Source organism: Numenius arquata, chromosome 2 (genome assembly GCF_964106895.1).
Source record: "Numenius arquata chromosome 2, bNumArq3.hap1.1, whole genome shotgun sequence".
Lineage (NCBI taxonomy): Eukaryota > Metazoa > Chordata > Aves > Charadriiformes > Scolopacidae > Numenius > Numenius arquata.
The window spans coordinates 102,670,628-102,685,268 of NC_133577.1; the positions used below are offsets into that span (position 1 = coordinate 102,670,628).

The window sequence follows — 14,641 nt, forward strand, 5'->3', positions numbered from 1 at the left end:
AGGAGGCAGCAGCTGGCCAGAGGATGTTATTTGCTGGGTCTTGCCTGAAGGGAAGAAGGATACTTGTAAAGACATGGTCATGCTTACCTCAAGACCACATATGCTCCAAGATTGACTGAGTTTTGAGCTTTGTATAGGGCAGAAGGCAAAAGCAAGTGAAGCAGGCAGAGAAAAACATTTACGTAGAAGAGGAAAAGAAGGAAGGTAGAAGATAAGAAGTGGCAAAGCAGCAGGAAGACACATAAAGACTCAAAAAGGGACATGCAACGAGAAGGAGGATGAAATAGAAAAAAAACCCAAACCAACCCAACAACTAGATCTCACAACTCTTGCTATCAGCTTTGGTGTTTACAATTGAAACTGATGAAAAGTCATACTTTAGATATATAGCAAGAGAGGGAGGGAGAGGACAACAAAAGGTAACAGAAACATGAAGGCAGTGTAGGAGATCAAGAATTGCAGCTAAGAACAATATGAAAGGAGCAAGCTAGAACCCTTAATACGCTCATGAAGAATGGAAAGCTATGCAGAGACACCACACTGGCTCTGGCACTGTTAATTCCAACCAGACATAGCTCTGACATGACTGTATTTCTCAAGGGACTCTCTTCGTGGGGCTTTACTATGCTAAACAGTTTTGTTTAAAGGCAGCTGGGAAACATCAAACATGCTATTGCTTCGGTTTAGTCTCACAATTTTCATAACGTTGCAGTTTTGATGACAGATTCTAACACTATAGTGGACTCAGTTTCTTGTAGTTTAATTTAGACGCAGTTTTATCAAATTTAACACTGTTGAGTGAACGCCAAATCCTGCAGCCTTTGAGAAAAGTGGACAGAATGTTATTCAGCTTGACGCTTTCAATGCAAAAGGAACAACCAGAAGATTCATAAGACTATTAGGAGAAAGAGGAAGATCAAGCCGGGCTGAAACAAATATCCTTCCTTTCCTTTTACTGTGGTTTCAAAAATGCCACAGAACTTTGTGGAAATACAGCACATTTAAGGTTCTTCTAGGGTGATCCAGAGATGATAATGAGGAAAAACTTTGGGAACAAATCCAGTGTTAGATATTTCTTAATTTAATTCTTAATAACTATTATTTCTTACTAGATTTTCCAGAAAATACCATTCCTTAAAAACCTGGAGAAGAGAAAGAAGAAGGATCTAGAAAAATATGATTCTTCAAGAAAATACATTTCTTGTTAAGAATTTTGTGTGCATATATATATATCTTAAAATTAAAATGTCAGCACACAAAATTAAATTTGGTGGGCGGCCAGCAGTAGCTCCTGACCTAGAAGAGCAGGGAGGAGGGAATATATTATAATAATATAGTTACAATTAACTATTTCATTAAAAATTCCAAAACAAGCCTCTAAAGAATGCAAGGTAATTGTGAATCAACTCATTTTTGGGACTATCTGTAGCAAAACGGTTGTTTCACTAAAACTATGCATATTTAACATCACCTCACAAAAAAAGTGCAATATAGGTATAATTAAAATTAATATTGATATATTTCTGTCCTCAATTCATACAGAGGAGCAGTATCTGTAGAGAGAAAGAATAAGTAAGAAACTGACTTATGACAGATTTTTAATAAACAGAAAATAAATTGCTTACCTCTTGGTATCTAGCAACTCCACCATTAACTGCTGCATCAATGACCCCATTTAGACACATTGTGAGAGGGTTAATATTTTGCATCTGTCGAGTCTGACACTGAGTAATCAGTGTTCTCAGCTGCTGGTTCTTATTTTCTAAGACTTCAATAGCATTCTCAAGGGGACTCATTTCCACCTGAAAGGGGAGTGAGGAACATTGCAAACACACTTAATCTTCAGTTGAATGATGAAATATATTAAAGGTAATTTTTGATTTCTTAAAGGAAAATGAAGTTATTCAATGTTCTAGAGTATTGGGGCAGAAAAAGTTCTTCTCACCTGGGCTACATTCTCTGAGTGTACACTGTGAGCACAGAGAGAATTAATTTTATCACGTAACCAAGGACCAAAATAGACAACTGTCCCTCTCTTGTAGATTGATTATCTGACCTTGAGAGATACTCAGCCCTTGCTGCAAAACACTCACACACTTCAGTGTGGTGGAACTCTTGGAATTCAGGGCATAACTGTCCTTGGTAACTTTACCTAAATTGGGCTTCAGGTCAGGGAGAGCTTTAACATGCTTAAGTGCACAGACCAGAGCTTAAGTATGGGCGAGTTAGTTCCCCCACCCACAGTGAAGTCAACAATTAGACATTAAGGATGAAGAGTTTGAATGTAAGCTCTGAGCTAAGATGATAATCAAGTTATAGTCAAGGGCAGTCCTTGAGCAGGATGTGCCTGTCCTCTCTGGAGGGTGAGGAAGCTTTTCTCCCAGGTAGCACAAACTGCAGGAAAAGTGAAAAGCTAAGCCATGGGAAGAGTACAGGCCGGCAATTGCCATATTTTACCAAAACATACAAGCACAAATCTGAGTCATGATCTACTACACGCCCAGGAAAAACTATTAGGTTAACTTTTGGAAATGGTGACTATAATGGTAACATGATAGTAATCTGAGGAACTTCATAGTAGGGGTCATATGAACCTAGTAACAACTCAGTAGGAGTCAACCAACAAAATTTCTCGTCACACACAATTTTTTGATTTTTACTAAATTCCATTATTTTTTAATTTATTTTTTTTTTACAGGAGAATATGAGGATGGTGAAAGAATGACATTTTGTTGCTATTATAAAAGAAAAACACAATAGAGTTTTAGAGAAAATCCGTTGTACAATGGTATCCCTATATTTAATGGGACTATTGTAAGATTGGCTTTGACAGGAAGGAAAATAGTTACAGATGTTATACTCCTGGGTTCAACAACTGATCAATTATTTAGAGATCTTTACATGAGGAGCAATCCTCCAAATACATTTGAAAGGTATTTAACGATTTTCTAAGAAATATAACAAGAAGGAAGGAGAGGAAATTACAATGTGTCAGTACCAGATTGCTACATTAGACCCTGTTGCTACAGGTTCTGCATAGGCACACTTCCCTGCCCATGCTGAGACCCGGGAACTTCAACAGAACTCCAGGCAGACACAGAGACATACCCACATGGTGTTTATTATAGCACAGGAACTAGGAGAATGTTTACTTTTCAAGAATACTGAAAGATATGTTAAGCTATAGATATTCTAAGTATTAAACGTTACTTCGTGCTGAGTTTTAAGAAAGTAATTTGCTGACATTAAATGTTGCCTTTGGCTGCCCATTATTGTTCTCAACTTCGTTCCTCAACTATTTGAATGAATCATAATGGGTGGTTCTTAATAATACTTTTCAAGATAAAAGAAGCCAGACAACTGAAAATACTTTGTAAATAAATTTGTTGTACCCAGCTTGAAAACTCGATCAAAGAAATTACATGTGGTAATAAATCTTATAAATAAATCAAAGAACATATGGATAAGGAAGTAAACCAACCCACAGTAAGTACTGCAATCAGTCTCATACTCACTACTTCACGTTTTTCCACTTCAAACCAGCGAGATATTCCAGGTAAACTCTGCACCAAGATCAGAGTGGTTCTCTCCACCCATAGACTCTACAATATAGAAAACAAATTTATTTCCCTAATTTGCCTCTACAGTTTTCTTAATTATTCCCAGTTTTCTTTATGAATACTTTCATTTAAGTAACAGTATACATTAAAAAAGTATTAACATCCAAATTTCTACTGAAATGTCTACCCCAGAAGCCTGTGGCATTCACTTTTCTCCTTACTTTCTAGGACCTACTAGTAAGCAGTATTTCTGCTGATTCTTCACACTTAAACATAGTATTATTCTATGTTATATGTTGTCCCCTAATCTCCAAAAATCACTCACAACTAAATTAGCATTTTAACATTTCCTTTCCAAGATAACATCCAAGAAGGGGGAGAGTTCAGAAGCAGAACAACTTACAGATCACACAGAGAGACCAGACACAGATGACACAGAGTGACTCCTCTGTGAAGTCCTGTCTGAGGTTCCACAATGCATGGCTGATGCAATACTCAAATATACTACTGTTAAACACTTTGTGCAAGAGGTTTGTAAAATGACTAATCGACACATATGGTATCACTTACACAAAATATATATAAGCTGTACAATTAAAATAAAGTCTTAAGCTTGAATTAGACAACAGTGACTTAATTTAGAAGATTTGTTACCCTTACAGTTCTTTCCTCTAACTTTATAACAAAATTATAATGGGATAATTCTCTTCGTGTGTCTGAATACCAGAGTATATTCTGTGTCAGGATTTTTCTCATGGGTCAGAATTCAAATTAAACCAGAAGAATGTGAGATGAATTTTCAGAGTGACATTTTTATTAGGAGGAACAGAAATTACTTACCTATTAGGGAAGGAACTATTTCTCTTTTCTGAGACAATCTCTAAGTTCAGAGGTACTTTTTAGTCTTGATATAACAGGAAGAGAACATTTTGCTGCAGTTTAGTCAAAAATGTCTCTCCCTTCCTCTAGGGAGAGATAATTTTTGGCAATCCTATCCATACCCCAGATTACCTACTTAACCATTTTTTCCATCTGCTTTATAAACTTCTCTGGAGGCTGCTCTGCTGTCTCCAGTTCTGCCTTCTTTATATCACTGATGCGAAAACAAATGGGTACTTTTTTCTCCCATATTCCCATATATTTTTCATATTATTTTAATTAAAATGAGGAGCAAAATAGTCAAACCTGAGCTACCATCTCCTCTAGAGAATTTGTTATACCACACTTCAGTTGAGTAACACAACTGTAGATGGTGTTTCAATATCAGAACTATTGTTGATGTTACAAGTAAATCCGTAGGTCCAGCAGTTTGGGAAAGTGCATGGTAATTTACCTTGAATTCATTTTCCTTGTCCTTGGTCCCTTTGTGAAATGGCCTGTCATATCGGAATCGCCAGATGTGATTTACTTTGTAAAAGCTCTTGATGTTATCAGGAATGCCATCTCTCTGCAGGACTTCCTGATTTTCTGGAATTGGTGTCACTGCATAAATCTGCAAATCTGTATGTAAAGAGTTAAGGCTATCCCTTCAGTCAAATTAGCAAAGCATATTGACTCCTGAAGCATGACAGAAGAAAAGCTCTTTAAAAAGTGTTTATCATGAGATACTTCTAGGTTATTAATGGCTTGGGAAAGAAACCTTAGAAATTTTTTGATAGCTTGGGCTTTCTTTGTAATGTTTTGTTGAAAATTTTGTGTTTATTTTTGAAATAGAGCTACTTACATGGAATAGTACAAGGAATAAAGGGATTTAATTAAATATACTCTTAGATACAATATGTCATACCATGCTAAAATTATGCTGTATTGTAAGAACTTGAAATACTGTAACTTGAACTAACACACTATTATCACAGCAGTGATAGTTCTACAAGTATTTTTGGCTAACATAACAGTCTTAATAACCTGTCAAGGAATTTTTAAATAAAATCAACAATTACAAAAAAAAAAAATCCAAACATAATGGAGTGACTGGGACAAATTGCAGAGGAATTCTAACCTACCATTTATTGCAGTGGAGGCACATTGTGATTGAAATTGGCTATAGGTGTACCTACGTTTTTAAAAGCATGAAAGATGTAACTGTAGTGTATGGGTTTGTGATTATGTGGATACACTGTGCTTCTGCCTGAAAGATGGTCTCATCTGGCTGATTAGCATGTTGCATAGCAATGGCATGTGGGAACTCATTCAACATTCGCTGCTGGAAGGCCTCCAGCCTTTCATAGTCATGTCCTCGGCAAACAAATTCCTTATTCTGAGCAGAAGAAGAAAAAAAACCACAAGAGCAAGTTATGTGAAAATAATTTGGTATCATTAGACAGATCTAAACATATGCTCTTAAATATAGACATTCTGGGCAATTTTTACATCATTTTAAGAAAGAAAAAATAAGAAACAAAAGGAAATAATGAAAATAAGAAATCTAGAAAGAGCAAGTTACTTAGAAGAAGGAAATTTTACAATATAAAGTAAGTTTTTTCAAAAGTGTGGAAAAATCAAATTATTATACTTAAAGCTTTAATAAAAATCTGAAGGGAGAAATTGTTTTTATTGGATTAAAGTATGTAACTAACAAAACATATCATATCAGGTTGTATAAAATATGTAAAAAAAAAAATACAATGCAAGAGACAGTTAAGACAATTAAATGAAAGTCCTTTCCTTGAGGAACTAGGGAACTTTGCTTTGAAGTTATACAGTTCTGAAGAAAATCAATGCATAAGAAAATGGTAGAATGCATTCAATTTGCCTTATCCTGTAAATGACCACGAATTATCAGCCTGGTAAATTAAAATTATCCCATTTTTGCAATATGAAGTAAAACAATACTCCTGGCTCCAAGACAGTTTCTTTTACCTGGATGCCCACTATGAACTTTTATTTTCCTGAGATTGTACAACATCAATAGAGATAGAACATAGAACCTACATTAAACACGATATGCCTGGACTTGGAGTAACTGTTGGAACTAGTCACCGACCGTGGTGGTGCCGAGGGCTTCCTGTAGCAGCTGACAGCACTTTTTGGTTTGATTCTGCTTGCACACATTTGAAATTAGGCAATATCTTAACCATTTTTCTAAAGCCACTGTTAAAATCTATATTAGAAAATTCTAAAAAGTCATTGCTAATGTGTTCCTCTTGAAGCAGGTTTAGACAGAAACAGTTGTCTTCATAGTATCTTGACAACAGAGACAGGAAGCATTGAATTCTGAGGGCCTGGGCTTTCATGGGAATTGCTACAAGAAATCAACTGCAAGAGTGTTATTGTGCAACTAAAAATTAAAATGTGAAAGCTTTATTCTGCAGCTTTATTCTTTATTCCTTCTGTAGCAAACACAACCAGACTGTTTAAAGGAGTTACAAACTGCTTTGCTGTAAGAATAAATAAATAAATAAATAAAATGTATTAAGTTTTGAGGTGTTCCTCACTGGTGCTGCAAGAATAAATCTGTGCTACGTACATTTAACTTGGTAAATGCATAAATACTTCCTGGGCAGATGCATAAGCAGCAAAAGACCTACAGGTCTGAAAATACTGCATCATTGTGTAACTTTTCCCAGTTCTTTTCACTTCATCATTTGAGGCATTTTTAGTAATCTAAACATTACATTCTTTCTAATTAATATTTTCCAATTGGTTTATACAGATGGTATATTCAGTTGACTACTAGGTAATATCAAAAAGTACATGCCCATCAGAATTTTTTTGTGCATTGCTTTTAAGGGGAGAGTTTCCTGCTATATTTACTGTTTGGAATTCATCATTTTCCCCACCCCAAAGGCAAAGAAAAATTAGGTTTTTTAGGCGTCCAACACACAGAGAAAGTTCCTTCATCACTTATTTGAATTACCATAAGAAGAGGGGCTTGGATTACAACTGTAGCGGCTCCCTGAATAAGACGGATTCTGTTCCCTTCCCAAGGTGACAGTCAATGCAGCTAAACCGCTGCAGACTGGGGAAGAGGGGAACAGGATAAACACAACTGACATTTTCAAAGGCACTTCGGTAACTTCAGAATCCAAGATTAATGTTCAAGGGTAACTTTATATATCTTGTCAGATTTAGTACACTGATAATCAATGAAACTCGGCATGTTGAATTTCTAAGTCATTCAAAAAAAAAGAAAAAAAAAGGAACTTGAGAATCTAATTACTTAAATGCTACATTACTCATGTCCCACTACTGAAGATACCTTTTCTGACAGCATTCTCAGGGACCACCAGCAGAAGCAGGACAGCATAAATGGAACAAACTACCATGAAAAGAAGATGCTGGATTGTGGAATACTATAGGTGCATGTTTTCCAATGTAAACATAATTTTAAGTTTATGTGGGACTCTGAAACCCTAGCATTTCTCTTTCCACTAGACAGCTTTTCTTAACCCTGAAAACACGAGGATAGTTCATTAATTACCACAAAGCATTCCCTGTTCCTCATAGGATAAGAATTTTTATATGGTATGATCAAATTCTCACATAAAGTGATTACGAATGACAGCATGAATTCCAGAATTACTCCATTCTGTTTAATTTCAATTCACTTACTCTCAAGAAGAATGGGAACTTTTTCCCGTAAAAGCCAACTCTGAAAAATTCTGGCTCCAAACGCTGTTGATCCATAATTTTATCATACAAAGATGCTTCCATCATCTAGGTGAGATTGATAAGAAATGCAATTATTCTTTTTTGAAAACATATTTTTACCTTAAGCTGTCACAAAAGGGAGGGTCTTTCAGCACACTGCTCTGGAGCACTGGAATTGCAGTGCACCTCTGAGCAACAGGACATCTAGAAGTCTCTGGATGCATCAGATTAAATAATTATACCTCTTAATGACCTAATATTTCCAAGGATTAAAAAAAAAAAAAGGCTTTTAAATATGAAGTACCTAAATCAAAGGGGTAAAATACTTGATTAATGACAACATGCATAGTTCTTGAATGAAAAATAGAATAGAAATGCAGTTTGAAACATATGATCCAGTAATTCGTTAATCGTCCAAACACATGGCAATAATATGGTTAGTTTAGCCAGCAAAGCCCAGTTTCCATATTCAAAAGTTGTGTCTAAATCATACCAGATTCCAATGATTTAAGCATCTAATGTGAGTTCCTTTAAAAATCTCACAATAGCAATTAACATCACTTTTGAGTGATACACCCTGCTTTTATTTCACTCAAAACACTGACACAAAGTGATCTTAATGTCAAAGCCCCCTTTTTCCGATGTTATTTCAACAAAGCATTCTCTGTTCATAAGTTTTTAATACTGTGAAAAAACCCTCAGTATTAGCTTTATGTTAGGTAATGCAGACAGCTATTTAATGTGTATAGGATATCAATAGCTGCCTAGTTATATTGCTGTGAGAAATCACCACACCTCCATTTTTGGATTAACATAGGTGGCACAGATATAGTAGAAGGATATTTCCTAATTCAAACACAAAACACATTATTAATTAAACATGCATAAACTAATTATTTTATTCACATGATGATATTCAGCTTGCTTTTGCTTAAAGGATTCTGCCATTGGGATATATAAAGATCACAGGGAGTCCTGCCACATAGCTCTGTGTTGAGAATTTTGCACCATGCTGTTAAGCAGCTCTGGATTAAGTATACTTCAGTCCCTCCTAACAGCAAGCATCCTACATGTACAGCAAATTTAAAAAGGAAGCTGTAATATAAAATCGAATCCATCAGATGCAGACAAGAAAAGGGAAGACTGAGTAAACTTTAAAATACGGTATCAGAAAGAATCAAAAAAGAAACAAAGCTTAAGAGTTCTAAGAAAAATGAGGGAAGGAACAATGTGCCAAGACAGATTCATTTTGGTTATATGATATTAAACAGACCATATTTTTAAGCAGTAAATAAAAAAAAATTGGAAAGGTGCATGCTGCTTGTTGCAACCTCTTTGCTCGCAATTACAACTGCAGATACGTCGCTGCTCCTAGTGAAGGACTGGATAAACCACAGGAAATCATGGAAAGTGAATTTGTAGTACAGTTTTTCTGCATAAGCATGCACACAAAAGGGGTGCTGTACAGGTACAAACATTGCAAGATCATTTATTTTCCCATTTCTCTTCAAAAAGCTCACACTCCTTTTTTATAATCTTTATCGTAGAAAGAAAAAAAAAGCTAAAAAATAAAGTGTAGAAACCAAACCTAAGGAGCATTCCATTCAAATTTAATTTTCTAAATAATATTTTATAACCCAAACTAAAAAGCTTTTCAATCTCTGATTGATGAAAAGTACTCAGGTACATTACCCTCATCTTGCTGAGGTTTCTGTAGTCATAGTAGCTCTCATACTGTTCTGCAATTTTCCTGCATAAGATAATGCCATTTTCCCAACACTGCAAGCAAGTAAAAGATGTTCAGTAATTTCAAAGCAACTATTTGACAATTCGTGATTTATTAGTGATCTATTCTTTCTAGACTAAGTCGTACTTCCAGGAACTGAAAATACTTGAACATATTGTCCACTAGCAATACTGATAGCTGCTGAGTAATATTGATGAATTCTTTGATGGATCGAAAATATATTTAGAGACTTATTTAATAAATGATTCTTACAGGACTATCGCTGCACAAAATATAAGTCACTGCAAGAGTGATAGATATTTATTTTGATACTACATATGAGATTGATTCAACACAGTATGATTTTTACATTTTAAAACTGTATACTTAACATATCCTCCTTAATTTTTGTAGATTGGAAAATATTTTATTGCACCATATTAGTTAACCTCTATAACCTGATTACAGAATTTTTTGAAAAAACTGATGATCAACATGAGTTTGATTACATTTACTCAGCTCACATGAATATTACACTAGCTACACAAAATGGCAATGAATTGCTTGTTTATCAGCAACATAAATCATCACACAAAGTATATATAAAATTTTAGACTACGGGATAATTACTCTTGCTTAATTCAGAATAAACATTCTCAGTGAACTGTGATCCCCAAAACCCATTCCTTTTTTAAGATTCTGCAATTGCTATTCTAAAAGATGCAACATGATTTAGAAGGTGTAAACACAGTCCTTATAACCCAGACCCCTGAATTTTTTTCCCTCACCTGGTCACTAAGTGAATTTCATCAGCTTTATATGGCTCATTTTCACTACCATTAAAATGGGGGGAAATTATATTATCTTTTATAAAGTGCTTTGACAGTTACAAAGCGAATTGCTACACGAGTGCAAATTATTGTCACATGTAAGTGTGGGATTTCTAGGATACAAACACAGGATTAGAAGAAACCTACTGTGTCGCTAAGTAACTGCTTAATCAGGCAATGACAAACACTTCCCCTTTATATGAGAAAGGTCTGCAGCCCTGGAAGTAATGTCCTAAAATGAATCCTAAAACACTATCCTTTTGAGATCCACTCACTAAAATAGGACTATTTTACCTTTCCCCTATCAAAGTTTTGAATGATGGTCAGATGGAGACACTCTTTACGTTGCCACTCTGTTTGCATGGGGTAGTTGAGGAATTCTCTCAGTGGCCGATCAGACCATTCCAACAGCTCATCATACAGCAGGAGCGTGTAGGCAGCCTCTGCAAGACAATTTATAGCATGGTACTTATGAACACCAAACAAATAAACAGTCAAACCAAGTACACAGAAATGTGAATGCTCCTGATGAGATGTGTCTTTTTAATGGGTAACTGATTTATTTCAAGTATAGACTGTCTATCTTAATGCCACGGGTGTGAAACAATTCTTCCTTAAGGCTCTCATGGTAAAAAAAAAGTAATAAAAAAAAAAAAAATCAGTCTTGTGGAATCTACCATGGCAAAGAATGCAAAAATCATACCTGTTACTAGTAAATACACAGGAAATATAACAAAGTCCTGGAAATAATTTTTGAGCAAAACAGTGTTTAAAATAATGGATAGCAAAACAATTAAAAAAATTAGGTTCATATCACTGCTGAAGGTAAACTGGACACACACGAGCATCTAATGTGTAAAGAGAACTCAACATCGCTTAATGAGTTATTAAGATCTGTTATGTAAGATCAGGAAATGAACAGTTTGGCACAAAAGCCAGCTGTGGCAAAGATACTGCTTGGTAATCAAAACTCTCTTGTGACTCACTACTGCCAGGTCACATGAGGAAATTAAAATGTCTCCTTAACACATCTGGCGACCTAGTCTACACTTTAAAACCATGAACTGCAAAGGGATTGTGGAAATTCCAAGTGGGAATCTTTCCTATGGATAGCAGAAAAGCATAAGGAAATTTACCGTGGCAGTAGGTACCTGTATCCTGTTTACTAGTGACCTCCAGCAAACTAATCTGCTTTTAAGAAGGAAAAAATTCTGGAGAGATTCTGAACACATGCAGTTGCAACTGCAGACACTGGGGGAAAAGTGGAGGTATTACAGGGTCAGTTAAATATTTTGGCAAAAAAGATTCTTTAATTTAAAGAGATACTGATTTTATCTTCTCCAGCAATTATTGATGGCATATAGTTACCTAAATGAAGTGCACTTTATGTTTTATAAACAACAACCATGCACGTAATCTTCTAATTTCTTCATTTAAAAGATAATGGCCAGTCCTGGCACTAAATTCACATTGAGAAATCCTGGACAATAGTAGCACAAATGTGGTATGTGAAGATTCAGAAAGACACCAGCAAAATGCTATACTGGTTAGAGGTTTCAGGGTGTCTGTCTCATCATTTGTAAGCGATATGGGTCTTCCTTTCTTTTCTTTTTCTAACCTAAAAGTTAGGATTTGAAACACAGCTGTGTCAAAACACCACACCAAACGGCTAACCAGCAGCGTAACTGCTATGTATACAAAAAAAGTATATAATCACAGATATTACAGAATAGACTTATAAAAACTTCCTCTAAACTTTACTCATCTTGGGTGAAGAATGACCGTATCACACATTTATTGCTAGTGTGTATCAACAGTAATCATTTACATTCAACACGGCACAGCAAATAAAGATATGGGGCTGAAAAACAGCCATGTTTTGAGAGAGATTAATTGGGCAAGGAAACCCAGCTGTTCCCTGGGTCTGTGTGTTCTGCACTGAGGATACAGCATAGGGGTTTGCAAAAGACCAAAAATCACGAGCCAGTCCTAAATATCTTTTTCTAGTTTGTACACAATTACCTGTGAAGTTTTGTGCTTTCAGATGTAGGTCATAGAGCTTATGAATATAGCGAATATACATCTCTTCCTTGTTCAGTTCAGTCTTGTAAAAATTCTGCAATGAAATTGAATTTTGAAGGAAATGTAGTAGTTAATAAATATATGACAGGTTACAAAGAAAAGACTTCAAACATAATGCTCTAGAAATAAATGCACATATTTGAAAGTTTCACATGTACAAAGTCATTACAAAGAACTGCAGTTATATATTAAGAAAGAGTAAACAGAGGAGTAATTTTTCAGTAGACAAGTTAACATGATCCTAAACATTTTTTTATTTAAATTCTCATAGAACATGAGAGGAAGAACCAGATAGAACTGAAATCTGATGGTTCTTTCTTTATAAATACTAATCCATCCAAAAAATGAACCCATATATCCTTAGGCCAATTAACATCCTGCTGAAAGCTGTATGTGATTTTAAAATATTGACAGCACTCTGACTTTTCTATTAATATTTTAACAAAATATCTGCTGCCCAGTAGGTCTACTCTTCCTTCTGTTGTCGCAAAATGCCAGAAAGATGTTGGTAGCTTTATGTAGAACTATTCAGTATTGTAAACAGCACAATCCTGAATGAAAAACGTGAATTCTTCAGCCTTAACTGATGCTAGGAACTAGTAACTGATGCATAAATATTGCACTGTATGATTGAAATATACAAAGTTGTACTCTAAAGTGATACCCAGGACAAAATTTCTAGAAGTGGCTAAAGATTTTGGGGTGTATAACTGCTATTTGTTGTTACATCGATAAAGTATGGAATGCAGCATCAAAACATCCATTATGTATTTGTATGCCCTAAAACACAGTGTGAAAAAGTTATAGGGAGAGGAGCATAACCCTATAGCACTGTTCACAAGTATTTCTATGCTTACTATGGACATGCAGCTAGAGTCCCCCTGCTAGCCACACTTACCGTTCAGGATAATCTACTCTGGTTAATGAAAATTTATAGGATAGAAGAATCTAGCATTGGTCCTCATTAGCAATTAACAATTTCTGTTCTATTATTCAAATAACTTATTATTTTGAACTCTAAGCAAGTGGTCAACATTTTTCCCCTATTGTACAGTATTCTTATTCTGTACCACCATTTCCTAAACTGTGTTATTATCAAAGAGAAAGGTAGGAGGAACATTATGAAAATATCAAAATAAAAACTCTATAGAGAAAATATTTTTTTAACTGACTTGAGAAAATTACTAGATATCAATAGCTCTGTAATGACATGCCTGTTTTAGGCCACCATCTGCCTTTATAATTCAAAGACATCTCTTTTCCTCCCACAAGGTATAGATCAGGAACATATGCTTCTCTTTAGAAGAGATAAAGAAAGAATATCTGTTTGTATGTTCATATTTACCTGTCTGAAAAAAACCCATAATCTACAATAAAGAATTGCAAGCAATAAAGCATAAAGATTAAGACAAAATATGGCACTGAACTGCAGTACTAGACTTCTTGGCTCTTACCCCTAAGCACTAAAGGCTGCAGTAGTTGCACAAGTCTGAACTACACAGATTAACTGATTCTTCTCTGAGGCTCAGCTCTGACAACGTCCAGTTGGTCTGTAAGGCAGACCACAGCAGGACGACTCAGTCACAACTCAGGAAATACATCATGCTAATAAAGGTGTCGTGATTTTTCAACAAACTATTTCAAGATATAAACTATAGCAGATGTAGTCTTCAAAAGGCGACACAATGTAAAAAGTAGACTTTCCCAATAAATAAAGACATAAGTAAATAATAAATAAAGAAAAAACAGCTTGAAAACAACATTCAAACAAGCAATGTGAACATATAAGTGGCATGATGTCATATGCCAGCGTAGAGCATCACAGGAAAATGTCCTCTTGCTAAACAGAAAAT

At 35.2% G+C, this 14,641-nt stretch overlaps 1 protein-coding gene across 1 annotated transcript in view; it reads right to left on the minus strand.

Moving 5' to 3' along the window:
- DOCK4 (dedicator of cytokinesis 4) overlaps positions 1–14,641 on the minus strand; it is a 163,669-nt gene that overhangs the window by 16,566 nt on the left and 132,462 nt on the right. Inside the window, exons 38-45 of the mRNA XM_074167652.1 lie at positions 12,729–12,822; positions 11,001–11,149; positions 9,843–9,929; positions 8,112–8,216; positions 5,676–5,817; positions 4,894–5,060; positions 3,516–3,602; positions 1,626–1,802 (exon numbers count right to left, since the gene is read on the minus strand). Of these exons, the coding sequence (XP_074023753.1) occupies positions 1,626–1,802; positions 3,516–3,602; positions 4,894–5,060; positions 5,676–5,817; positions 8,112–8,216; positions 9,843–9,929; positions 11,001–11,149; positions 12,729–12,822 (1,008 nt within the window). The remainder of the gene's footprint in view (positions 1–1,625; positions 1,803–3,515; positions 3,603–4,893; positions 5,061–5,675; positions 5,818–8,111; positions 8,217–9,842; positions 9,930–11,000; positions 11,150–12,728; positions 12,823–14,641) is intronic.